Source organism: Fonsecaea nubica (genome assembly GCF_001646965.1).
Source record: "Fonsecaea nubica strain CBS 269.64 chromosome Unknown Scaff65, whole genome shotgun sequence".
NCBI lineage: Eukaryota > Fungi > Ascomycota > Eurotiomycetes > Chaetothyriales > Herpotrichiellaceae > Fonsecaea > Fonsecaea nubica.
In genome coordinates this window covers 97,629-124,289 of record NW_019173738.1, presented here as the reverse complement: position 1 = coordinate 124,289, position 26,661 = coordinate 97,629, and the positions used below count along the sequence as shown (strand labels likewise).

At 52.4% G+C, this 26,661-nt stretch overlaps 8 protein-coding genes across 8 annotated transcripts; 5 read left to right on the top strand and 3 right to left on the bottom strand.

The window, feature by feature from the left end:
- Window positions 1-76: 76 nt before the first annotated feature.
- Window positions 77-1,501, bottom strand: AYO20_08386 (hypothetical protein; the record flags this gene model as incomplete). The annotated part of the gene is made up of 1 exon (XM_022646664.1): window positions 77-1,501. The coding sequence occupies one exon, from the start codon at window positions 1,499-1,501 to the stop codon at window positions 77-79; it is 1,425 nt and encodes a 474-aa protein (XP_022497395.1).
- An 828-nt stretch (window positions 1,502-2,329) lies between these two features.
- On the bottom strand, window positions 2,330-4,496 carry AYO20_08385 (hsp90-like protein; the record flags this gene model as incomplete). Its single annotated transcript, XM_022646663.1, has 2 exons — window positions 2,330-4,177; window positions 4,236-4,496. 2 exons carry the CDS (start codon window positions 4,494-4,496, stop codon window positions 2,330-2,332), a joined length of 2,109 nt encoding a protein of 702 aa, XP_022497394.1.
- A 1,268-nt stretch (window positions 4,497-5,764) lies between these two features.
- On the bottom strand, window positions 5,765-7,766 carry AYO20_08384 (hypothetical protein; the record flags this gene model as incomplete). The annotated part of the gene is made up of 3 exons (XM_022646662.1): window positions 5,765-6,258; window positions 6,311-7,268; window positions 7,326-7,766. 3 exons carry the CDS (start codon window positions 7,764-7,766, stop codon window positions 5,765-5,767), a joined length of 1,893 nt encoding a protein of 630 aa, XP_022497393.1.
- Window positions 7,767-9,888: 2,122 nt separating this feature from the next.
- AYO20_08383 (hypothetical protein) lies at window positions 9,889-11,542 on the top strand (the record flags this gene model as incomplete). The annotated part of the gene is made up of 4 exons (XM_022646661.1): window positions 9,889-9,948; window positions 9,997-10,027; window positions 10,087-10,228; window positions 10,282-11,542. The coding sequence occupies 4 exons, from the start codon at window positions 9,889-9,891 to the stop codon at window positions 11,540-11,542; spliced, it is 1,494 nt and encodes a 497-aa protein (XP_022497392.1).
- Window positions 11,543-12,052: 510 nt separating this feature from the next.
- AYO20_08382 (hypothetical protein) lies at window positions 12,053-13,629 on the top strand (the record flags this gene model as incomplete). Its single annotated transcript, XM_022646660.1, has 2 exons — window positions 12,053-12,205; window positions 12,265-13,629. The coding sequence occupies 2 exons, from the start codon at window positions 12,053-12,055 to the stop codon at window positions 13,627-13,629; spliced, it is 1,518 nt and encodes a 505-aa protein (XP_022497391.1).
- Window positions 13,630-14,580: 951 nt separating this feature from the next.
- Window positions 14,581-16,938, top strand: AYO20_08381 (hypothetical protein; the record flags this gene model as incomplete). Its single annotated transcript, XM_022646659.1, has 3 exons — window positions 14,581-16,121; window positions 16,173-16,352; window positions 16,755-16,938. The coding sequence occupies 3 exons, from the start codon at window positions 14,581-14,583 to the stop codon at window positions 16,936-16,938; spliced, it is 1,905 nt and encodes a 634-aa protein (XP_022497390.1).
- A 3,638-nt stretch (window positions 16,939-20,576) lies between these two features.
- On the top strand, window positions 20,577-22,120 carry AYO20_08380 (hypothetical protein; the record flags this gene model as incomplete). Its single annotated transcript, XM_022646658.1, has 2 exons — window positions 20,577-21,113; window positions 21,473-22,120. The coding sequence occupies 2 exons, from the start codon at window positions 20,577-20,579 to the stop codon at window positions 22,118-22,120; spliced, it is 1,185 nt and encodes a 394-aa protein (XP_022497389.1).
- Window positions 22,121-23,202: 1,082 nt separating this feature from the next.
- AYO20_08379 (hypothetical protein) lies at window positions 23,203-26,444 on the top strand (the record flags this gene model as incomplete). Its single annotated transcript, XM_022646657.1, has 5 exons — window positions 23,203-23,334; window positions 23,532-23,655; window positions 23,736-23,914; window positions 23,971-23,999; window positions 24,500-26,444. The coding sequence occupies 5 exons, from the start codon at window positions 23,203-23,205 to the stop codon at window positions 26,442-26,444; spliced, it is 2,409 nt and encodes an 802-aa protein (XP_022497388.1).
- Between the last annotated feature and the right edge of the window lie 217 nt (window positions 26,445-26,661).

Sequence of the window (26,661 nt, the reverse complement as noted above, 5' to 3'; positions counted from 1 at the left end):
CAACGCCCATGCTGGATGCAAAATGGCTCCGTCATATTTTCCTCCCAAAAAGATCGTTCTACTCTCTCTCTCTCTGTCACCCCTGATGAACTTTCTTCAACCTCGTGCTCCCTTCGTACAGTCCCCTATCAATAGCGGCCGCCACCGTCAGCGTCCCTCCCACCACCGCGCAAACACCCGTCAAAAAGTTGGCAAAGGTCTTAGGCCTCGCCTCGCGGTTGATCACCTTCATCGGGGAGATGTCGTAACTGAAGAAGACGCCGGGGATGCCTCCATGCGCGTGTAGTCTCTCCTTGTGTCCCTCGGCCGCATCGTTTCCACCACTCAGCGATCTCTTGTGTGATGTGACAGAGTACTGATGCGTCTCGATCGAGCCCTGGCTCCCGGCGCCCTTGCCCTGCATGCCCAGCGGTATCAGATCCGCGAGGGACGAGTGCTGTTTCACACTCCGATCTTCATCCCACCCGAGCGGCAGATAACTCGTGCTCACCACCTTGATGAAATACATAAAGTTGAACCCCGGCTCCCCCGTCTCCTGCTTCACGCCGTCCAAAGGATTCGCATGGTGATGATCACTCCACTTCGCCGTTACTCCCCTGTCATCGTCGCTCAGCTGCGGGCCAAATCTCAGCGAATGAATCTCATGTGTAAACGTGTGTCCCCCCTCGACGGGCGTGTCGAAGTAATTGTTCAAGTCGTGCACGTGCATGTTCCCATTGGAGAAGCTGCGACCGGGTGCAATGTGGAAATTTCCCACGACTTTGTTCACCCGGAGGACGCCCTCGATACGACACCCCTCCTGGCGCTGTGCGTCTAGTCTTTCACCGTAACCTTCCCGTTCGCATTGTTCCACGCCCTCGCCCCGTCCGAACGCCCAGCTGTTGGAGGCATAGGCTTCGCGCACTTCGTCGCACGTGTTGCAGCAGCCCGGCTTCGAGGCATTGGCCGGTGGAGGGGCCGAGTAACAGGAGCCGCAGTAATCTGGGTCCAGGTGCGCGGCATTGTCTTGCTCATTATGCAGGACCAGGGCGGTTGTGTCGAGGACCTTGGAACCCTCGGCGAGGGAGGAAAGACGTACTTTGTTGACACCGTGGACGACGCCCGTCTGCTGCTCGCCCGAGACGTCCATGACATCGAGAGTGAGGAGCTCACAAGGGATGCGAGGAAAGGAGATGTTGAGGTGGATTTCCATCTTTTCGCCTACGTAGGCCGCAAACACCAGGTCAGCAGCTGCACCTCGATTTGTGTATCTTGCTCTAAAATAACACCTGCGACTGTCGACCCTGGCTGGATTCGGGGGTTTCTTACCTCGTCCCTTGTCCACAATCAACTCTGGCATAACCAGAATCTTCCTGTAGTCGCTCCATTCTCCCCACACCAAGTAGAGAATAATAAGGATCGAGGCAATCGTCACGATACCACCGGAGGTCGTCCGCACCCTCGCATCTTCGACAGTCTTTGTAAACGCATCTAGCCGGTGAAACCGCGATTTGACGGCCATGGTGGATTATTATATCGTAAGGGAGAGTAGCTGGGTAGGAAGGAAAGATCTTTTGCCAGCAGTGTATGCGTAACAGGTGGAAGGGCGCAGGGAGAGGAGGCTGAAGGGGGGCGAGCGCACAGCGCCTCCGGAGCGGGTGAACGAGGTCAGTACTCGGGTAGGCAATATAAATAGTTTATCAAGATAGTGGAATGCTTGTCATATTGGCAGACGGCGACATTTTGCTCGTGGATTGCCAGTCTGTCAAAGGTGGTGGAAGCGAAGCAGCATCAGAATGGACAGCATGTTCCATTGCGATTTGCGGAATTTCCTTTTGGGGACAAGCAGCTGGTGCAGGGGTCCAGAGAAGGTCGCTTGGCGCCCGCCCTCCCTCGGCGGCCGCATATCTACAAATCTGCGAGGTACATAGCGAGGCACGAGGATGGCATGAACGACCTCTTAACGTATGGACACGGCCAATGACCATTTTTACAGATTGGATCTCTAAACAAGGAAAATTGAAAACGGGTTCATCTAATCATGCAATCAATTGGAACTATGGAATACAGGAAGCTGTGACCACAACCATCAAGATATGCTCACTGCTTAACCCATTCTTCTTCCATTAATGCCCTGGTCCGCTTTTAGGTGGTCGTTGCAAGCCTTCCCATCACTAGTCTTTCCCAACCCATTTCCACTCACTGCCGGGATATCGCTGAAAGAAAAAACATGGCGAGGGCAACCACGTCTGTCTGACACCGGAACGCCAATAGGGATGACACAAAGACAGTCGCTCAAGATTTTCTGAGATCTCGTCGATGAAACCATCTATGCCGTGGGAGAAACTGTCTAGTCGACCTCTTCCATGGCGCTTTCGCCAGCTCCCTCAGCAGCAGGGGCCTCTTCAGCGGCCTTCTCCTCGGCAGTCTCTGCTTCTTCATCCACATTCAGACCAAGCGACACAAGCTTGTGAATGCGCTCGGCGAAGCTGGCTGGCTCTTCAATGGTGAAACCGGAGACGAGCAGAGAGGTCTCAAAGAGAAGCTGGGTGATAGACTTGACGGTGCGGTCGTTCTCGCCATCAGTCTCGACCTTCTTCTTGAGCTCACGAATGATGGGTGACTTGGGCGAAATCTCGAATGTCTTCTTTGAGGACATGTAAGAGGACATGGAAGTATCACGCAGTGCCTGTGCCTTCATGATACGCTCCATGTTGGCAGACCAACCGAATTGGCCGGTTCGGATAGCGCAAGGAGAGCCGACGAGTTTGTGAGAGACAACAACCTTCTCAACCTTATCGCCGAGGATGTTCTTCAGGCTCTTAGCCAGACCCTCAAACTCCTTCTCCTCCTTTTCGCGCTCCTTCTTCTCCTCCTCGGTCTCTTCCATCTCGAAGTCCTTGGTGATGTCGACGAGCTTCTTGCCATCGAACTCTTTAAGTTGTGTCATGGCATATTCGTCAATCGGGTCAACCAAGAACAAGACCTCGAAATTCTTCTCCTTGAGAGAGTCAAGGAAGGGTGATTTCTGCACGGCCTTGATGGATTCACCAGTGATGTAGTAGATTTGCTTCTGGTGCTCTTGCATGCGGGTGACATAGTCAGTGAGCGAAGTGGCCTCTTCGCCAGACTTGGTGGACTGGAATCGGAGGAGCTTGGCAAGGGACTGGCGGTTCTGCGAGTCCTCGTGGATGCCGAGCTTGATGTTCTTGCTGAAGGCAGAGTAGAACTTGTCGAACTGCTCACGGTCTTCGGCGATCTCGTTGAAGAGCTCGAGGCACTTCTTGACGATGTTCTTCTTGATGACCTTCATGATCTTGTTCTGTTGCAGGGTCTCACGGGACAGGTTAAGCGGCAAATCCTCCGAGTCGACGACACCCTTGATAAAGCCGAGCCATTCTGGAATCAAGTCTGTGGCATCGTCGGTGATGAAGACGCGGCGAACATAGAGCTTGATGTTGTTCTTGGTCTTCTTGGTCTCGAAGAGATCGAATGGAGCACGCTTGGGGACGAAGAGGATTGCGCGGAACTCGAGCTGACCCTCGACGGAGAAGTGCTTCACCGCCAAATGGTCTTCCCAATCGTTGGAGAGAGACTTGTAGAAGGAAGCATACTCTTCTTGGGTGATGTCGGAGGGGTTGCGAGTCCAGATGGGCTTGGTCTTGTTGAGCTCCTCTTCTTCAATCTTGGACTCCTTGACCTTCTTGGTCTTGGGCTTCTTCTCTTTGTCCTCCTCGTCGTCATCGACTTCTTCAATCTTGGCCTTCTTCTCCTCATCCTCCTCAACCTCTTCAGCATCCTCATCGGGAACCTCTTTCTCGGTCTCCTTGAGGACGTGGAGGTAGATGGGGTAGGAGATGAATTCAGAGTGCTTCTTCACAACTTCCTTAATCTTGGACTCGTTCAGGTAGTCGGTTTGCTCGTCCTTGAGGTGGAGAATGATCTTGGTGCCACGACCAAGAGGCTCGCCGCTCTCATCGTGGGTGATGGTGAAGGTACCACCTGCGCTAGACTCCCAGATGTATTGTTCGTCGTCATTGTGTTTTGAAACGACAGTCACCTTGTCGGCGACCAGGTACGCTGAGTAGAAACCGACACCGAATTGACCAATCATGGAGATATCGGCACCCGCAGTCAAGGCTTCCATGAACTGCTTAGTACCTGACCTGGCAATGGTTCCGAGGTTGTTGACGAGATCCTATTGAGAATGGTCAGTCACGATACTTGTATTCCGGCGTCAAAGGGGGAGAACTTACAGCTTTGGTCATACCAATACCAGTATCACGGATGGTGAGGGTCTTGGACTCCTTGTCTGGGATGATGTCGATTCTGAGGTCCTTGCCAGAGTCCAGCTTGCTGGGATCTGAGAGGGCCTCATATCGGATCTTGTCAAGAGCATCCGAGGCATTGGAGATCAGTTCTCGGAGGAAGATCTCTTTGTTGGAGTAGACGGTGTTGATAATGAGGGAGAGGAGCTGGGAGATTTCAGCCTGAAACTCGAAGCTTTCAGAGGCCATGGCTGCAGTATTGTCTGTAACGGAGGAGGTCTGTGGAAGGAGAAGTCAGTACAGATGAAACGAGGATGAGTTCGGGCTGAACCAAGTGCAGGCTTGCAAACCCGGTCTCCCTTGCTACTGGCGACGGCGCAATTGGAGAAGCCAGTGTCAATTGAGTCAGGCAGCACTGGATCAATGTGGACAGGTATGATGAGGGTTCAACTTACAGGAATAATGTGGTCGTGTTCAAGAGACAGGTGAGCAGACTGTCCTATTAAAGTGGGAGTAAGAGTGGAAGAAAATTTCAGTGTGATGGTCTGAGGAAAGGAAGGGAAGGCTGGAAAGTGTTTATGCCTTATAAACTTAGCCGCAGTCAACCCTGGGGGAGCTTCCATATGGTTCTTTTTTCCTCTGCAGCGAATGCCCCCACAGCGTCCATTGCCAAGACGCAGGCCCGCACCTTGAATAAGCGCTGTCAGACGAAAAGCCAGTGCGTCTGACAGACAGCCTGAAGATTCTTGATATCGAATGCTTGCAGAAGGCTTGTTTGCCTGTTCAGCCCATCCAGCTGGCCTAAAATGCTTGCTTCACCACTCAGAGGTCCAGGACCAGGGCTTCTAGTCTCACAAGCAATGGGTCTACTGTTGTCTTTAACCAATCCCTTTGACAACAGCCTAACGCTCACCACTGTCGGGCCTTTCTGTCAGACAAAAACCCGCCAAATCGACCCACCGGCAAGGCGTTGCCTGGCCACCATAGGCTGGTGAACGAGCCTTCTCGAATCTTGCAGCCTTGAGGAGCCGCCCGTCTGTCCTCGTATCTTCCACAGTGTTCGGTGCTCGAACAAGCCTGCGGGGACCAGAGACCTTGGACTTGCCTGTGTCTAGCTCTCTAATCGTGCTCCGGAGAAGGTAATCTCTAGTCATACAATGTGACTTGCGCGTAAAATGGTAAAGAGACTCACATTTGATATTCACATTCCCTTTTTGATCAGCACCCAAACCGTGCTCTATCAATGCATGCATATAAAAGCATAAGCAAACAACCACCCGCCCATCCGTCATTGTTGATGCGCAAGATGGTTTGGTAGAATCAGAACTATCTATCGATTCTGCATATGTCACAAGATTAGCAATCCCTATACTTCCTTTCATTCCTCCAAAACCCGACCAGACATTCAAGTCCTGCTGCCTCCTGGAGAAGTTTTATCCTTCGTTGCGGTCTGGAACTCATAAACCCATCACGCCATTAAGCCGTAACCAAAACTCTGGGGTCGTTCTCTATACGTCCTACGCTTCCGAAGTGCCTTGGCACTCTGTACTGCTCTCCCTGTTGCTCACTTCGGCAGCTTTCTTCTCAGCCACCTCAAGTCGCTCTTTGGTCTCTTTTAATTCGTTTTGTAAGCTCTTGATGTAAACAATGGCCATTTCAACTGTGCTCGCCTTGCTTGTACCTTGTCCAGGCGCCGTGGGCTTAGATGTCGCGGTTGCCGATGACTCTCCGTCCTCGTTCTCGTCTTTGGATGCTTTGTCTTTCTTGTTGTTGGCCACGAGGATGGACGCGGGTAGGAGTGCCTCGATTTCTTTCAATGCAAGATTGATTCTATTCCGGCGGCCCTGCTCCGCGATTTTGTGTGACGTTCGCTTCGACGTCAAGTTTTCAGCCAAGGTCTCGGGATACGAAACTCCCGGAAGATGCGTGCCTTCGAGTATGTTTTGATAATTTGACTTCGAGGCAAGATATAATGCGCTCGTCTCCGCGGAAAGATGTGACATACCCGGACCTGCCAATAGTCAGCTCACTATGTACCTGTCCAAGTATGCGTAGAGACTTACCAGCCGCAGGAGCCAATGGACTTATACTCGGGGAAATTTTTGGTCGTAACGCGGGAGAAATTGTTGCAGAGGTGGTGCTCTGGCGTTTCTTGCTAGCACGCCCTCCTGTCCGGCTTTCAATTTTTCCAGGTTTGGCAAATGTTTCCTGCGACGTTACCCTTGTCAATGCACTTCGAGGCGTGCTAGCAGCGCTGATCTTGGCGGATTTCGCGGAAATGGTGGGAGTGTTCTCGCCGGAGACAGAACCCTTGCCAATGTCAATATTTTGTAACCCTTGGGACATCGTGGCAGAAGCAGCTGCTGCAGGTAGCATGATATCCTCCATAGGCTCATCTGCACCCTGGAGAGGGCCGTGATGCTCCATGTGTTTCATGGGCAACGATTGGTTACTAGGCATTCTCATCAGCGTGGCAGGAGTCACCGGGTTGGTGGACTGCGTATTCTGAGTGTTGCCCGCCGACTGCGGCGATTTGCCTGGATGAGGTACAGGAGGAGGCCGCATTGCAGCTTCAGACAAAGGTTCAGGTGAAACCGAGTCATCGCTTCCTTGAAGCACAGCGCTATTAGGTGCCGATGGATGGAGTGTTGAACCCAGCGCTCCCTGAGGCAACATATTTCTGATTTTGTCCATAGGCAAAGATGTCAATGAGGGATGTCGTCGACGGGGTTGAGGCTTCATCGCAGGTGACTGCTTCACGCTACGAGCCGGTGTACGAGCGGCATTGCTGCCCTTGCGTCGGGGTCGCTTTGTCCCCGCAGGGATAGATTTTCCCGTGACACCCAAGTCGTTGAGGTCCACAGGAGAGGCGGTAGTCCCGGTCGAACTGAAGGCAGCCTGTGCTTCAATCGCAGGAGACGTCAGAGGGCTGAAAAACTCGTCTGCCAGCCCGTAATCGGACATGGTAAATCCGCCGTCCATTGGAGTTTGCGCAGGAGAGACCAGAGGGGTAAATGACACCTGAAGAGACCGTCAGCAAGATTTGAGTGTCAACTCTGGGCACATTCGGCGCGTTACCTGTTGGTGGTCGAACAGAATCTGTCCGTTGTTTCCCATCTGTTGCGCATATTTCCCCGGATGCATCTCGGCACTGACAGGCGTAGGAGGCACATGGTACTGTGGCGCCATCTGCATTTGCTGATATTGCGGGTATTGTCCGTACGGCTGGTTCGTCGACAGCTGGGTGCGGTAATCGATTGGGTCGCTGGTTGGCGTTACATGGACGCTCATCTGTTCGGCAGCAGAGAAACCCAAATCGGCGGAGCTGTTCCCAAATCCCAAACGACCCATTGGGGTGTCGAGGCCGGAGTGGCCATTGTTCATGGCGGCATAGTGTTGGAAGTCGGTGTCGAGGTCGAGGAATTTTGTGAAATCCTCGTCGCCCACCCCAGCCACCATGCCGTCATCTTGCATCTCTTGAGCCCATATGACATTCTGCTCGCGGTCTTGTTGAGTCATCCTCGAGGCTGAGGATGTGAGGTTTGAGCCCGCAGGTGGGCTGCGGGAGGTGGTTGACGGAAGACACGACGTGTCACAGCAGGTTCATTTTCGAATTAACAAGACAGGAGCTGCCCACTTTGAGGTTGGCCGGAACAGCAATCGCGATGCCAAATAGACCGACCGACCTGGTTGATGATTGAGATTAGGCGAAGTAGTCGCAGCGCAGCCTCGCGAAGAGACGAATGGAAAAGAGACAAGGCCGTGGTACGTTGGACAAATGCGCTGAAAGGCAAAATTCGAGGTTGGCGGCGGTAGCAGTCAAAATGCCCACCATGGACTTCGGTACAGCATCAGTTCGCAGGGTGAAAGGCCAGAGGAGGCGGTTGGATGGTCTGGGCTCCACCGGGCGGGGTTGTGCGTTTTTGGGGGAGGGATGGCGTGGGTAAGTTCTACTTTGACTTGCAGTGAGCGTGCAGTAGGCGGACAATGGCGTGGGCATTGACCAGGGGTCTTAGCTCGAGAAGGACGCTGACTCGCTAACTGACCGCTTTAGAGTGGGTGTGGGACGAGAAGGAGTCGGCTGGCTGGCAGTTTAGGGCTTCGGGATGATCGAACTTGGACCTCGTAGTAAGGTTAGAATCGAGGGACCAGAGGGTCAAACTTCGGGGTCCAGTGAGGCACCGAGTGAGGTCGGTGCGAGCCAAACCCGTCATGGTGGGCAGACCTCGTAAGATGTCATTCATCAGACAGGAATCATGTGGACCGTTGATGATCTGTATCTGCTCTGATCTCATGAGCATCTCTGAACATCTCTGAGCAAACCCTAACCGGATGTCGGGTGCGACATGGGAGGGTGAGATTCTCGTATACGAGATACTTGTAGGCATGGTGTTGTCGATGAAGCTCGACGTTCTAGGTCAAAGGGTGAAGGCTCATTGGTCGGACATTTGTTTGGAGGCGAGAGTGGGATGAAATTTAGTCACGAAGTAACTTGTTAGGTAGAGGAGGGCTTTTCTTTAGGGGACCGAGGGTGCTAGGAAGGCATCGATTCAGCATCTCTTCACCAGCCCACAAGCCCGTCAATCCACCAGCCTTCATATTATTCCGAGGGAAGAGAATGTACCGGCCCTAACTTCATCGCCCAGACCTACCGAGTACATCTATCAAGTGGCGACCATGTACCCAGGTATGAGCAAGGTCTCACAGTCAGGCATGGGGTTCTTAGCTGCGCCTGGCTCCAACATGAGAGGATGAGGCCAGAGTGCAGAAGATGTGGGAGGGGCGCAGGCGGGAAGTCATTTTCCCGAGCCCAGTTGAGGTACGAGCCATCAACCCACGAGTGTTCTTCCAGGCACCGGGATATACGAGGCAACGCCTAGTTGAGCCAGGCGCTCCCTGGAGGCTTCTTTCACAGTAATAACAGGATCACTTCAGGTGGTTGCAGCCACCTAGCAGGCGCCGGGCCACTACCACGAGGAGGAACCTCAAGTCACAGACAAGGGGGTTGTGCGCCCGAGGGAGGGGTGTGGGAGGGGATTTAGTTAAAGGGGTGGGGCGCACCCGCCGGACAATGCCCTGACAAACATCCTAGGTACGGCGACCCTGCCACCTGCGCTCACAAAGGTCTGTACGAGGCAGGGTAATCACCTGTTCCTCTTCTCGCGCCCCTCAGCCGTACCTCCTCCCACATGCAGTGACTCCGAATATCATTTTTTCCTTCTGTGTGTTGTTCGAGTTCCACTCTGGGCTCAATGTGCTCAACCCACCTCGCTCCACCGAATCAAAATTTTCTAAGGCCCATCTGGATCTCGAAACAGCACACGCCACACCACTGTTCATTCGCACATTGCGCCCTCTCTTTGATTGGTCTCCGCGCTCGTCTACCACTCAGGCTGGACGATCTGACTGTGCGACATGAGGTCGATAGACTCCATCCAGATTTGACGACCCTTTTGGTTGATGGAAGTTTCCATCTTTGCGCCTTGGCCCCCTCTTCCCTTAGTCGACCACTTTACTCGTATTAGCCGACTAATACGAGCACTCGCACAGGGACCTATCTGGTACGAGAGCTTTCCCAAAGTAGCTACAGGAGGTTACCCTTGGGTGTGTGCTTCCACACCACGACCTAGCCTGTGACACCATGCCATCCAAGCCTAAGGCGTTCCTCAAACAATCAAAGCTGAAGAAGAAAGCAGAACAAGTGAGTTTGATCCAAACCCCGACTGGTTGAAATTAATCCATCATAAAGGCTCTTGAAACCGTCGATGATTTTCAGGCAGGTTGGTGGTCGCATGAATACACACCCCCAGGCAAAGTGTCCCGGCTGATCCCTTGTTAGCTGGAGTGGACTTTGAAGAAGCCGCAGGAAAATGGAGGGCTGGAGATGCCGTCAAGTCAATGCGTTTCTTTTTAAGAGCCGTCGAGACATATGACCAGGGTTTGCAATCCTACCCGAACAGCATTGATCTCGCCTACAATAAGTCTGTCGGCCAACTGCCTCTTTGCTTCTGCTATAAGGCTGACCTCTCACTAGAGCTAGAGTATTGCTGGAAATCGCAACGCATCCTCTTCTTGTGCCACATCTGCACCGGCCACTTCTCGAGGTTTTGCAACAGGCACTGGAGGCGCATCGTTACGCCCTCACCCTGGATCAAGACAACCCAGATACTTTGTTTAATACGGCTCAAGTTCTGACCGCTATCGCCGAAGTCTATGCCAAAGGCTCTGATCATGCTGATCAGGATGTGCTGCAACTACTCGAAGAAGCGTTGGAGCTTCAAAATCGTTGCTTGAGCATTCAAGAGCTCAGGCTCGAGGAATACGTGCGTCAGCAGGGTGAGGCGGCGGTCCAACTCGCATCAGAAGATTCAACTGAACCAATTGCCAATTTGGACGATGCCGCCGACTCCGGTCCTTCTGCAGTCGGCACTGAAGACCAATGGTTCTCAGTCGTAGAGCCAGTAACGAAAGATACCCTTATCGACACTGTTCTTGCACAGCTTGGGACACTCACTACCCTCAGCAGCTTTCTCAGTTCCTCAGACTCCGTTCCCACCTCCAGCTTGGCTTACATTGAAGAATATTCTTCCAAGTTGGTCAAGATAAAACTGCCTCCGCTGCTTCAGAATGCCGAGCCAGAGAGACTGCAAGAAGTTGCACTTGCTCGGGCGAATCTAGTATCCGAATTGCTCAAGGCAGGCTATTTATTGGGTGCAATTGACCCAATTACCTACAAGCGGGAGCGGGATGAAGCATTTCAAATGCCTGAACTGGACCTGGAAAGAAGTTTTCCTGCGTTGCTAGCCAATGCAAACAGTCTCATTGCATTTAACTCTGCTCTTGCGGACGGCGAGCCCTCCCACGCCGTCTCCCATGCTTCCATGCGATGGAGCGCTCTTTCTGCAGCAATAGCCAATATGGCTAAAGCAGCTAAGATTTCCGGTCCTTTACCCGAAGACATCGCTGAAACCCATTTCATTCGGGGGAACTGCTCGCTTCTGCAACAGCAGCTAGGACAACCACCAATATCCTTTGACGCCGCCATCACGAACAGGCCACAGCTCCTGAAGAATGCAGAGACTTTCTATCGCAATGCCAGCAAGCTCTATCAGGATACAGAGCAGAAAGCTGCGTCGCAATTGCGGGCCAACGTTGTCCAGGCAATTCAAGCTCAGAATGATATTACATCCATTGCTTTTCAAAATGACCCGGGAAGAGGCCAAGAATGGATCAGAGATCAACTTGATGACATGGTCGACGATGGACTCATTCCGCCCCTGGCTGGGACTTTGTGAGTTGTTCGGCCTCCCCTTCGCTCTGCTATTGAAAAGGCGCTACAAGAAGGCCTGGATACTCAATCTTTAGCGACAAATTCAGGACCTGGGAAACAATCAGAAAAGACTGAGAAGTTACCGCGGTTACTATTGCAGATGCAGCAACTTCTGTTCCCACATCGTTCCTTTTCTATCTGCTCCGCTCCTGATTTGCGTGAACATGTGCTGGTGACTCCTTTCACTTTTTTCTTTTTGTACTGGCATGTACTGCCACAATCGCGAGTTGGGCAACTGAGCTTTCCAGCTTACTCAGGGCAAATACGTCTTGTCTGTTATCCAAAAAGAAAGTCGTTGTCAGCCAGTCCCTGGGGACAGACGTGCTCCCTTCTATTTACCTGTCAGAAAGGGTCCGGTATTATTCACACAGTCGCGTTTGTTTATATTTTCACAGCCAGTTCATGCCTTTTCCTCCAAAAACATCATCATGATGTGCTAGAGTCAACCAATTCTTCGAAAGAAACATGGACAATGATGGATGCATACATACCGCGTTTCAAGCGTGCAGATGGCACCGACACGAGAATATCTTACCACAAAGCCGAGCTTGTAAAGGTGCAGAGTCTCTTTTATGCACGCCGCTACAAGCAGTGTATTGCTCTCTGCGAAGAGCTCCAGAGGTCAGAGGTACGTCGCGTTCTCAATTGTGCAATCCCACGAGGTTCTAATGTCCTGACTGTCTCAAGATTCACGCCCTACACAAGGCCTTCCTCTGGTTCTACCATGCCACCTCTTACGAGTCGATGGGACTGATTGCGCACAACTTTTCTGGCAGCAAACTACATTTTCTGGATTCTGCCAGGGAGAGCTTCGGGCAGGCTCTGAAATGCATTCCTTTACCATATGTATCGACAGAAGCGGGATCTTACGAGCAGGCGGCGAACTCACCTGTCACAACTGATTTTGGGTCTCTATCCATCAAACGAGCATGGAAAGCGGGTCGAAGAGAAACATCCGCAACTGGCTGTGTCACAAAACTATCACCTTCCGTTTCGTCTGGCAGCATTTACTCGATCCAAAGCTCGGGCTCAGAGGGAGAATCTATCGCGGGTCAAAATGAATCACCATCGCTACAGCAAAAATATCAAGGGAAGTCAATACCGGACCACCATGTCGATTTAAAAGAAGGAGCTTCAAAATACGACCCAGTGAAGCACCCGGCCACTCCAGCTGCCCCGGCACCATACCAGGCTCGACTACAGCGCAGCTTCAGCTCCAGACAAGTATTACAAGCCAACTTGATACCATCGCCTCTATTCAGCCGGAACCCCAAACGTGCGTCTTCATTGCTCCTTGACATCACTGATAATAGTCGACCGCTTCCCCCTTTGCCATTCAATCACAGAGCCGACTTCAAAATCCAAGGCACTCGCATCATTCAGGACCCTCTCATGCGCAAAACCGCGGTTCAAACACTCATCGCACGCTTCGAAGGAATCCTGCCACTGCCTCTGTCACCTCCTTCAGCGGGGGCACAATCCCCCTCGAGAGAGCAGATTTACGGACTGGAGACCGCGGCGGCCTCCCCTGATGTCGCATCTCCACGATTCAGAATGATTCGCGATGCGTTCAGTCCGGACCCACACAATGAACATCTCGAAATGTACCTCAGCGGCTACGCTTCACCTGCGCTGTCGCTTTACAACGCGCATCTAGCGGACTTTCGTGCCCAGCTAAGAAAGCACATTGCCTATGTGAATGTGGAAATTGGCCGAGTACAGAAAATCCAAGGCGAGAGGAGCGCCGCTAGGACCTTGGGGCCGAAGCAGAGGTTGGCAAGTTTCTGGTCGTTCGAGGTCGCTTCCACCATTTCAACGTCGAAGGTGGCCCCAAGCTCAGCATGTGTACGTCGAAGTGATGACCTCGTGAGGGACGGATGTGACCACCCCTCTCGTTGCGGAGAATCTCGAGGCAAAATCAAGGAGGAGAAGATCGATGAACTGAGACGCCAAGGCTGGAAAGTATGCAAGGAAAGACATGGGTTCAGAGGCATGGGATTCTATGAGAACTTTAGAAGACGTGTCGAAGCGGAACTGGAGGCTACCCGTTAATCTGGATCACAGGACACGAAGGGAGGGGAAGATACACGATTGCGCACGGACAAGAGCAAGTTGATCGCGAACACTGTTGAGGCTGGTAAAGGAGTCCTGTGTTAGAGTGAGGAACTTACCCATCGAGCGCATCCCAGGTTCACGGGACAGACTATGGGCGGAGCGGATCATTGTTCTAGCAGAGATTGGGGAATTGTTCAAACGAGGACTACATCCTGTGGAAGACAGACGAGGAACTCGTACTCAGAGCCTGTAAGGCTCCCGCGGGCTCCAGCAAGGATGGAGGAGCAGTGCTTCTTGGCATACGACATTCCTTTGTGGAGCTGCACAATAATGCAGGGCCGCAGGGCCCCCACGCCCCTCAGGGTTTGGGGCCTCACCAGGCTGTGCCAGGCACTGCCAGGCACCTCCAGGGCTTCCTGCCGTGCCACGACGCCCACAACACCAAACCTGACGCAGCTAGCGAGACCCAAGACCACGACAAGTTCCTTTCAGCTCTACCAGGAACTATGTGAATGAGTCTGCAATGATGGCAAACGCCAGTCGTAGGTGACATTCCTCCTGGACGATCCTTCTACTTGTATGGCTGAGCAGTTGGTGCATTGCTCCCTAGCGACACACCCCTCCTGCCAGCATCACTTTGCAACTTTTCTGGATCCTGTATGATAGTTGCCAATTCCCACATCCAATATGCCTGAATTCCGCCCCTCAATGCCTCTCTTTCGCCCATTCTTCGTGAAATGAACTTGAAGACTGTCATCATCACCTCAACGTGCCTCCTCCAACTGGACACCTCTCGCAACACTATCGCAGCCTCCCTTTTTGACCCTGCGCCGGCCGATCCCCAGCGACCTGTTCCGTGTAAGGGAAGGAAGAAAATACACACACAAAATGATACCACGTACAAGTTTGGGCCATCAACTTCCCCTTCGTGCTGGAGGGGGCGGCCAGATGTCAGAGGCTGCCAGTGGTACTGCTTTGGAGCCTTTCTCGGAAGCCGTCCTTTCCCACCTCGTTTCGGCGAGTAGAGACGTCTCGTCACAAGATGGGGAAACATTCACCGATGAAAAGTCGTTCTTGACATACATGGCCTCAGACAAGTCAAACGCAATGTCGGCACCTGTGCACAACGATCTGAGCTATCCCATGTCGTCTTATTTCATAAGCTCCAGCCATAACACCTACCTTTCTGGTCACCAGCTCTATGGCGATGCCTCTGTGTACGCCTACACCAATGTACTCACGCGCGGCTGTAGGTGCTTGGAGATAGATGTGTGGGACGGGGAGAGCGACTCTGAATCCAGCAGCTCAGAAGGCGACGAGGATCAGTCTACTAAGTCTGACCTAAAGCAGTCACGCTGGAACAGGGTCAAAGCTCGAGCAGCACGAATGCGCTCGAGCTCTCGCTCAGAATCGCACGCGGCCAGCACGAACATCAGCTCCACCTTACCAACTGGTTCACCCGGGACTCAAACCACCGAATCGCTGAATGGGACTGACAGGTCGGGCTCACCACGAAAGACTCAGTCGTCCTCACTTGACCCAAATCGTCTTTCACCGCACCCTTCGCCCCCCCTATCTGATAAAAGAGAGCCGCGAGTCCTCCATGGCTACACTTTAACCCATCCTATCACCTTTCGCGCCGTCTGCCACGCTATCAGAGATTCGGCTTTCGTGAGCACAGAGCTGCCGTTAATCGTGTCTCTTGAAGTGCATGCCTCCCTTGTCCAGCAAGAGGTCATGGTCGAGATTATGCGCGATGTCTGGTCCGAGTTTCTGGTGAACCTCCCCAAAGGAACAGACGTTTCAGCGCTTCCCTCTCCAAAGTCGCTCATGAAGAAAATTTTAATCAAAGTCAAGTGGGTCCCGGACTCCCAGACTGGAGAGTCCAATGATCCCATTGAACATGTGAGCTCAAATTCCTCCGAGGGTGCGGGTGTCGATGCGATATCGACCTCCTCAGAGAAACGAAAGAAAGCCTCCAAAGTGCTGGCTGCGCTCTCTGAACTAGGGATTTATACTCGGGCCTATACGTTCAAGCATTTCTCACAGCCGGAAGCCACTATCCCGACACACGTTTTCAGCTTGTCCGAGAGCAAGGCCCGGGATATGCAGGATGACCCGTCCCACGGTCCCGCGTTATTCAAGCACAACAGAAATTTCCTGATGCGTGTGTTCCCCCGGGGGACCAGAATTAACAGCTCAAATGTCGATCCGATCTTCCATTGGAGACAAGGCGCGCAAATGGTGGCTCTGAATTGGCAGAAGCTGGACATGGGAATGATGCTCAACGAAGGAATGTTTACTGGGACGGGTGGTTGGATTCTCAAGCCGGAAGGCTACCGCAGTACAGCAACAGCTGGGGTTTCAAAATCGCAAGAGGGAGTTGAGCCCAAACGGCAACGGCTAGATCTGGAAATACGACTCCTCGCAGGGCAGAGACTTCCGGTCTCCACGGATAAAGACTCCTCGCACGGTCCCAAGATGAAACCGTATGTCAAAATGCAGCTACACGTCGATTCACTTTGCTCTCCCGACCCCAGCAAGGTCTCGGGTTTGGGCAAACCCAAAGACGAACCCGAATCACATAGCGGTGAAGATGTCGACTCCGGCCTTTTCAAACGTAGGTCCGCTACCGGCCGCACCGATTCTCCTGATTTCCGTCGCGAGTTAATGAGTTGGCTGAATATGTCAAATGTTCTTCAAGAGCTGAGCTTCATCCGGTACGTACCTTTTTGTTTATCCCTTCCTGATATGTCTTGCTTCATGTCCAGAGTTATTTTGTCCCTGTAAAAAAGATACATGCGCGACTGTACGGAGGGCAAGTTTGTCACGCCACTGTCTGCATGGCGGAAAGCGACAAAGGTTCTCCTAATGCCTCGGTCTACATCATTTTCACCGCAATTTTCTCCTGGTCTGGTACTGCTTTACTTGTACCCCCGTTTGACCTGTCTTGTGTCCGCATCTTCCCGGGATACCGACGAAGGTTTCGTTGCGCATCTCCATGTTCAGCTCACACCGAGCAGCAAAGTAAGCCAGAGGCTTTCCGGTGGCTGGCATGCTGGGCTGTTAAGTTACGGGTAACGCTTGCATGATGAGCTGGGCGACACCCTGCATCTCCACAGGACTGCTAGTCTGCAGCACCTTGGATTCATGGCGAAGAAAACGACCTCCGATTCGGGCCTGATCAAGGGCCTGATCGAGAGGCTCGAGCCTCCCAGGGCTGCCGATGCACGACCAGGAGCTGCTGCAGGATTGTGTGACACGCATGCGATCTTCCTGTACGATCGTGTTACACAGCATGTTTGACATTCGCCTGCCCACACTCATCTGCACCGAGCATCATTTTCTACGTGACAGGTCACATTGTGGCTGCAGAGGGCTGCAGAGAAGTTGAACTTTTCTAATTCTGTGCATAGACTAAAAATCATGGACGACCGCTCGCTTTCCAAAGATAACCTACTGGCATGGGCCTGCATTCGACTCGACCGCCTGCAGCAAGGGTACCGATTCATTCATTTGCTCGATTCGTCAGGAATGCCATCATACGGTGCACTGCTTGTTCATGTCTGTAAGCGCACGAGTTGAGTGGTTGGCCGAGATGTGGAACCCCCTGGTTTACCTTCCCCGCTTGAGCAGAAGGCTCTCTTGGGAATGATCCCACTACCATCATGTGGTTTGCAAATGCAGGTTTGGCAGGCATCTGACGGCCAACGGGGAGAGGTGCGGCCGGACTGCCTCGTACGCCTATATCATTGCCCTTTGCAGAACAACGTGCATGAACTCTCAATTTTTTCCACCATACTCCCGAGGACAATAAGGGCGAAGAATGCGGGTCCAGAGTCTTGGTACCCCTGAGTCTCCAGGATTAGACCACATCGTTTGACCCTGTGCAGCCAATGAAAAGTGCTGGACGAATTTGCAAGAGTGTCGGTCCAAGACTCTGCTGTTAGCGCTGATTCCGACTGTTTCTTGGGCCAGCAAGCCAGGCTTTCCTGGAAAATGACTGTACTACGAGTACTCGGTCAGTTTGGATGGCGCGTGGCACTGAGTCTCCTAAGAAGGAGGATCGGCTCTTTGCTCGTATTTTCCACGTAAGAAACTTTTGCTTCTTGGCCCCCAATGCCTGGTGCACAATCCCACTATGAATGAAGCCTCGACCGGTCCACGGATGCCAAACACGGCTCGTCACAACGCCTGCGAAATCGAGCCTCCGGTTTTTATGTCGTTACAATCTCGATGCCGTGCACAGACTTTGCTGGAGGCCGAGCTTATCGGGAATGGCATACCCACCTTGGATGCGGACTGAACCGTCATTCGTCAGGATTTTCTTTTCAGCGCGATTGGAATGTCCCTACCAGGTGACATGACAGGTGGGACTGCTTCTGACTTGCAAGTATCTGTCGTCGCACATGTGGCGAGTGCAGCCATTTCCCAGCCAGACACATTCGGAAAACAGACTGGGACCTTTGAACCCAGATATTCCGCTCTTGAACGATGACCCGCCGGTTGTCTGGTGAGACTTCAGCTTGCTTGATGACTGGAGGCCACGACTTGTCAATTCAGTCGGCAGAAGGTCGTTCCATTTTCCTCACATGGCACCGGGCGAGGATATAGAGTCAGCAAAATCCGAAGACCGGGGTTAGAACGACTACTTTTTCAAGGCAGCATGCATACTGGTGGGTACGGACCTCCTCCTGGACCTTGCCAGTCCTTGGAACTTTTGAGTTCCACGGACGGATATGAGGTTCCTGTGCCGGCAAGGTTTTCGGAGCTCATGTTTTGGTAATCGGGGGATATATAATGGTCAACAAGTCACTACTTCGGCCAGCCCTATGTCCATTTCCTTCTAGCGGAACCTTGTTGCGACTCCAAGGTGCAGATCCAGATTCCTTCAGAGGCTGTCTGAATACCCACGTTGATATCTCGTCCTCGGCCCACGCATCATGGCCTTTACAAGGAGGGCCCTCAACAGCGTCCCATCCTTCAAGAGGGAATCGGCGAACCCGATCACTCGGCCTCAGAGCCGTCCGAATGTCATCACTAAACCGGTGATTCCCATTGTTGGAAGCATAGCCCAAGCAAGAAGCTGATGAATTCGAGGTGAAGATGAACGGAGTACGGTGCCCCCGTTGCAAAAGCCAGGGAGCAGAAGTTTGGGTCATTCCGTAAGTTCCCTCCTTTGCTCAAGGGTTTCTATCCTGTTCGCAGCAGCCACTGCGCCTCAACAGCAACAACAATCGAGCCAGGCTGACAGATAGTTGCAGCGGCACTAGATGCCACAAATGTGGGCATCCCTGTTAAAAAGAGGGCCTCGAATCCTGTTGTCGAATACGATCGTGCTACGAAGATTCCCTGTACAAGGATGGACCGACTAATCCAAGTGCTGCATCATAGTGAGGGGCAAGGGGCCAATTACTCTTCAGGGTAATGGTGATGCAGATGCTTCTGTGCGGTGTCGAGGTTGGCCTCCATGGCAATGGATGCTTGATATGGGGGAGGGGGATGATCCCCGCGGCGAATCCGAACACGGGAAAGGGTGCACACGCGTTGTGCGTCGGAGGACACCTAGATTGTCTGGAGGATACAATTTTTTTCAGGGCATGTAGTTATAGATTCAGGATTGAGAAGTTTGCGGCACACTGGTCTCCGGATCCCGACTTCTCTATCAGGATGCGCGATTAGGGACGGGCCGGCTGATGACGGGATGAAGTAGCGGGGAAAGAGAATAGACGTCGTGTTACAAGTGGCCGCAGGGAATTCTTGGGACATCCTAATGCTCTTTGGGGCGAGTGCGCAAGTGATCAACGCATGATGGATGAGGGGCGTGTGGTAAGATTTACAAAGGCCGAACAAGCACCGTCGATTTTCTGCAAGCATGCTAGCTCACCATGAGAAATAGCTTCATCGGGGGGAGTTCAGACGGTCTTCTTGAAACTGGTCTGTTCTGGGATGGTGTTTCTCGGAACTATTGTGGTTCTCGAAGGGTTGGGAATGATGTGTACCGGAGCCCAAGGTGTCTTGGTTGTGATGGTGGAAGCGCGATTCCGCCCAGACTTACGCGGAGCCAGTAGCCAATCACAACACACATAATCTGCTTGGCATATACCCCACCGGAAAAGCCAAGTTTCAGTTCGAACGCAACTCGCAAGCTTTGCCAGGCTGCGCCCGTGGCATGTCGTCTCCCCCCTTCGATGACAAACACACCGACACACAGTCACAGCTCGCTCACGACGACCGCCTCGTCGGGCATTGCCAAAAAGAGCCATCGGCGACTCGCGCCCTCCTTCCTCGCAGTGGCACACCGGTGCTGTTTTCTTGGTCAGATTGCTGCTCATATTTCTATGAGCAACCGCAAAATCGCTCTGACGTGACCACAAGTCATTGAGTATTGTTAGCCTCAGCCGGTGCTTGGCAAGGCTGTTTTTCTCGCCCTCAAGAAGGCCATCAACTACGTTCCTATCTTTTTCTCACCTCTGTATTTCCTTACCCACTTGGAAGGGGTGGAAGCCAACTCTTGAAAACGTCAGCTCGGCAGCGAACCGAGGCCGGTTTTCTTCCACCACCCCCAAGATCGTCCCACCACTCTCTCAAGGCACACCACTCGCCCCTCCCTTGATCCGGTCTAGATACTCCTTCACCACCCCCCTCGTATAGCCTGAGCGACACTCTTACGGGTAAACCGCCTCAGTTGTGTTGTTTCAAGAGCTCAGCTATTCCATTACAAACCCCTCGGGACTTCTGAGAAGACGAGTAGACGTTCAACAATCCTCGGCTCGTCCTGAAACACGGTTTGATTGGATTTCTGAGGCTCCCACCCGTTGTCCAGGACCCTGATCGGTCAAAAACCCCACATGTCCTCTCAAAAGTTCGAGTTGTAACCATCCATATTCCTGAAACAAGTCCAGGACTGCTATGATCTGTCACGCCACCAGGGCCTTGCGACTATGCCTAAGCCAAAAATTGTTCTTTACGCGGAAGCCCTGACCCACATCGGGCAATTAACTCTGCACGCCTCTCTACAAACGGAGAAGAATGAACACACGAAAATACTACTTTCGTCAGACAAGAAAGTCATCACCGCCCTTCACGACGGTGAATCTTCCAGCATCTATCTCCCAACTCAGATTTCGGGCACTGCTCACGTCACATTTCCCATTGATAAGAGGACAGAAATCTCGACCCGGTTGCAGATCGACGACGTCGGGCAGCTAAAGTCTGCAAGTGATGGATTGAGCGATATTGAAGCACCTTGGTCTGCAGTCAGCCTGCATGGACATAGTTCTATTTCCTGCAACCAATGCGAGGCTACTATTCTGATGTCGGACAAAGTCGTCACCTGGAAAGATTTGCCAAGCGAGAACTGGGCCGAGTTGATGGACTTTTGGTTCTGCCACAAACCTCACAACAAGTCGTCTACGCATGATCAAACAGCCCAGTCCGCGAACATCGCCGCAAAGGGTAGAGTCACTCCCTCTGCTGGGGTGGGTTTAGTGGATACCGTTTCGTTTTTCTTGTGTGGAGAAGATTGTGTGAATATCGAGGTGAGTCGGACCACCGCTGAATCCCTAGCAGCAAAGCCTGTGGTCGTCATCGTCGGCGTAAAGAAAGAAGCTTTTCAGGTGTCAAAACCAAGAATCTATTGATCTAGTTTCTGATACATTCGCCGCACATCAAATCTATGATCGGTGACCTGGTGGTAGTATCAACCTCCTTTTCAGTGATGGATGCTCTGCCGCTCGGGACCACACCACACCTCCTCATTTCACCTTGGCGCGTCTGAGCAGCACTGTGCGAAGGGATATGCGCGAGGTACATTCCAGCTGACACACTCTCTCTTCAGGTGACCAAGGATGCTACGAAGGAAGGCGTCGATAGTCTTCGTTGCCTTGCTTGCAACGGCTGGCTCGGATCTGGCGCAGCGGGTGAGAACAACTACCGTCTTTACAAGTCCAGGTTAGCAGTAGTTCCAGAGCAAGGCCAAGCGCCCGAGCGATTCCCGGCAGCTGTCTTTCTGACCGCTCAGCTACTGTCACTCATTGGGAGCTCGGTCAATCGCAGGGTGGTCGTCCATGACGACAAGCCATCTGAGTCCGAAAGTGGGCGTCCAGGTCTTCTCCTCTGGATTTTCAATCCTGATATCTATTACTCCAGCAGTAAACGTGGACCCACTGCTCACCGGGCCATGAAGGTATTTTACAAATCGCTTCCTAACCCAGAGGAGTTTCTGGATGGTGCTGGTTCGAACTGTGAAGAGCTTGTTGTTCCCGAAGAAGACTTTTCCGACTTCAGACGGACCTTGGAAGAAAGCACAGAAATCCTTCCCCCCTCGGCGCGAACCTTTCAGGAGTGGGACGTCGGTCTTCTGGATCGTTGGGAAAAGAATGCAACAGGCTCGGCGAGGATGGATGAAAACCCCTTGAACAAGAAGGTGGAAGAAGGATTCGAGTTGTTCAAACTGCCGGCAGGGATGGAAGAGCTTTATCTATGAGAATGGCAGTCTCGAAGTTCGTTCGCATCACTCGAGTGCTGATAACCGAACGCACCAGCGTACCGGTTATTATCTGACTTGGACTAAATGGCTTTAGACGCAACTCGCGGTGGTATGATTCTGGTTCGCCACTTTACCCAGGTACAGTGCTTCACCGCTACGAATTGCAGCAATGAAGAGCCTGAATGCACACAGAGAGCAAACACAGGATATCAACGTCCGGTGCAGGATCGAGATGCCATTTTGCGGCGCATCTATATTCATTCTAATGCTATCAGTGGTGGCATGACTTGGCCTTGGGTCGTCTGTGGATGCTGCCGTTGATCCATGCACCATGACAGATTGGACCACAGTGTTGTGAGCTACAGCCACGGTCTCTTGGTACATTACTGCAAGAGACGATAGCCCGCTGTCCGCAATCATTCTATGAGTAGCGAGTACAAGCTGTTGTCTCGATTAAAGCGAGGGCGCCAAAGTGACCGCTTTGCATCCAGGGTTGTATTTCTACGAACACTGAGGGTTGAGTAACCATATATCCTCACAAATATAACACCATTGGAAGGTGACCAGTCGGGTGTCGCCTATGATGGCAAGACAGCCAGAAACCGTATGAATGATTATTCGCTCTCGACGATTCTTGTCCTTCTGATGAGATTATCGGTCCTGATCCTGAACGCAGATGATGCACATGTCAAATGTCACAGATCATTTTGTTTCACAACCGACTCTCATTGGGCGGTTACTGTCCCAGAAGATATATCTGGTCGATATGAAGTTTATTGGTCAATCACGGATAAGCTATCCTCGCTCAGGCAGAGCGAGTAATATGTAAAGCGATTATTCTAAACACGAGAGAGGCGTAGAGGTGAGAGGAAGCCTCGTAGCCTCACAGCCTCGCCAGTTGCACTCGAGAGATTTTCTTGGCGGGTCGGCCAACTTGCCCATATTGAGATTTCTGGCCTAGACCGATTACGGACTTGCAGCTTGGCCCATCTCGACATCACGGTCCGCAGAAAGCTCAATCGGAGCTTGATATCGCTCACAGGCATTCCTCTTCCAACATCACTGAGCTCGCCTTAACCATGAGTGCCCTCCGACTGTCCCGAGCAGCGCTACGCGCCAGGTCTACGATTGCCCTGAAACCGATCCAGCGACGAGGGTACGCCGAGGCCGTCTCCGACAAAATAAAGCTCTCCCTGGCACTTCCTCACCAGGTATGTCCGCCAGAGTTCCCTGGCCCGCAAAGCAATAGAAGGAGGATTGTATTTGGAAGAGCTGAACTGACAATTTGGTCGATTATCTAGTCCATCTATTCTTCACAGGATGTGTACGTTCCCAACCGCCTCCTCGAACCCAGGCTAAGAATCCTCGCCAAAAGATCCGAGCTGACAGCACCTCCTACAGTGTACAGGTGAACATTCCTGCCGAGTCCGGAGAAATGGGTATCCTTGCGCAGCACGTTCCATCCATTGAACAGCTGAAACCGGGGTTGGTCGAAATCATCGAGGAGAGTGGTGGAAGCAAACAATTTTTCCGTACGTTCCTAATTTAAAAGAGGGGTCTACATATATAAGCTGAGAGAATCAATCACTAATACCAAATGGCTTGCTGGCAGTTTCGGGAGGCTTCGCCGTCGTTCAACCAGACTCCGTGCTGAGCATAAACGCCGTCGAAGGTTTCCCCCTTGAGGACTTTAGTGAAGAGGCGGTTAAGTCACAAATAGCGGAGGCTCAAAAGATTGCCAGCGGGAGTGGAAGCGAGCAAGACATTGCGGAGGCTAAGATTGAGCTCGAGGTGAGAATATACAAGCTGGGCTAACCGAGTGGTGTGCTGACAACATTTTTACACAGGTTCTCGAGTCGTTGCAAGCCGCAATGAAGTAAGAGGTTGATTCACTACGCTTTGTACATATAGAGTAAGGCGGAGGGATCACCGGAAAGGAGAAGTGCTATCCAGGTCTCAGATGGCTTGAATTGAACAATTTCCGTGTGCTACTTGACTTTGTTCGTGTTCTCTTTCTCTACAACAGTTCAGCAGCAGATTGCCTTTGTGTGCGAGAAGGTGCTTGGAGACATGATATCCGGGTTCTGCATCCCATAAAACCCCGGCCCATGTGGTTCATGCTCCTGCCTTGTCGTGGTTTTGTTGTGTGCGTCACAGTCTCCCCGTCAGGAACGATCCTTTCCCTGCTCTCTTCTCTCGGGTTACATTCTTTTTACCTTGATTTATTATTTATCTCTCCCATCAAAGCGCCGCGGTCGTAATGATAGGTCCCATATCAACATAGCCGCTCTACTCATCTCCAAACATGGATAGCTCGCAGAGGTCTGTTCTCTTGGTTTACCTTCGTCGAGCCCCGGCATGCTGATCAATCCGCAGTCCGCAAGGTGGCACGGTGGCCAACCGTGTTCGAGTTTTCCAGGCGGCCCAGCAACTCGAGACAAGCATCCCACCCTTCTCTCTCCCACCTCGTGCTCTAGACCAAGCCAAAGGGTTCAGTGCCATCGCTGCTGATATAGGAAGGAACTCTAGTCTCGCATCTTCAGCCAGAAGAACGTTTGGGGACAGCAGCGAAGGGATCCTAGCAGAGGGACGTCCAGGCGCCGCTTCCATTTTTCACAAGGGGACCAAAGGCCATGAGCAAGGAGATAACCACGAGATTTTTCCTTTGCGGCCTTTCACCAGCATGGACGGACCGGATGATGAAAGATCCCCTGCCCGGCGGCCTGCACTGCGCCAAGTCGCTCATCAAGTCCATCGGCATCGTTCAATGGAAAACGTCGCAAACGATCCTGCCCTAGAGATTACCATGGCTAGATCTCGACTTCGATCCGTCGCCCCGAAACAACAGTCAAATCGAGAAGAACCATCTCGCGGCCGCTCCCATACGATGGACGAGTTGAACAACATGTTGGATGACGCGATCAAGAATAGCTCACCCAAACCTGATGTTCCTCCCAATGACCAGCATGGCAATCTCGCGCCCAAAGCCGGCTTCGTCCTTCGTCGAGCATCCGCACGGCAAGATCGTCGCCCATCACAGTCTCGTCAGCGGTCGACGCGAAGGAGCACTGAATCCGTCGTGCCTCGTAGCAGTGAGGAATCAATGCGAGTAGAGTACGAGGGGAGGAAGGAGACGGAGGACCAGAGACAGGCTGATTTAAGTAGCAAACAGACTCACAAGCCAGAGTCTCCTGCCGCGCCGCAGCTGAAACCAGAAGCAGTCCCAACCAGCGAATTGAGTCCTGTCAAGCAGAGAGCTGCCCTCTTTGAGAGCCTCAGCCAAAAGCTTACAGAACATGATCGAGTCTGTCAACATTTCGGACACGAACATGAACCATCACATCCTCATTCACATCACCCGCCTCCTCCACGCAAGGAGATCAAAAAGATTCACCGTATCAAGTTTGGAGACACAATTGAGGAAAGACCGGGCACTCCCTTGATTCCCTTGACATTGCCAACGCTTGTTACACAAGAGAAGACCAGCAGACCTCCGAGTACATTGAAAAAGGAATATGCCGACGCTGAACGCCCTGGTCCTACAGGCGAAGGCGCCGCGAGCGACGATGTCTTCCAGGAAGACAGGAAGCCTTCATTGAGCTGGCCATTTAGATGGAGCATTTTTAACAAGGGCACCTCTGCGCCTCCTCAAGAGACTGAGGGACCCTCGGGCACTGCGGAGGCGAAGGACGAACATTATCCCTCCACGCGAGAGAGTATTGTCCGGAGTAAAGTCAAGGATTTGCTTCAAGCTGCAAACGAGAAAGATGATGCAGAGCAGCGACGACGACACGACGAGAAAGGTCGCCTCAGCCGAAGATCGACCAGAACCCAACCACCACAAAGACAGACAGAAACAAGCCACGACGAGACAAGACAAGAGAAAACCGCTGAGCCAACGTCAATGCAGACTCCCAAGAAAGAGGGATTCCACAACCTGAAAATTCTCGCCGAGACCAGCGATAACAAGCCCACCCCTAGGACTCCTCTACAACGTGCCATGTCAGAGAAACAGGTCCTTGCACCACCTGCACCCATTGATCCGGAGAGTGAATCTGGGTCAAGTCCACGGAAACCTCCGCACACTCCCATTCGTGGAAGATCCATCTCCACCCATCGACCTGTACTAGGGGAACAGAAACGCTCTGTACAGCAGCAGTTCAGCCTTAGCCCCGGACCAGGCCGCAGTGGTTCGAAACAGCGGCAGGGCGTCAAGGTCGAGGTGGAGATACGTGACAGCCCAGAGCGCGAGGCTAGAGACAGGGGAGACAAGATTGTCATCATCAGGGCAGATGTCTCCGAGATGGATGATGATAGATAAATTGAAGGGGTGAACATCGGCGAATAGGAAACTTGACCGTACTTTATCGCGACGCACGGCTGCTGATAAGATGGCGAAAGGGTAAGATGGCATCAGTGATGATTAATGTGGGTCTGTTGGGCAAGAAAGGAAAGCGGCGAAGTCAGGTCTGTTGGTATAGGTATGGTATATCTTAACAAGCAACAAGTGCGGCATGCTTCAAGCATGATTTGACATG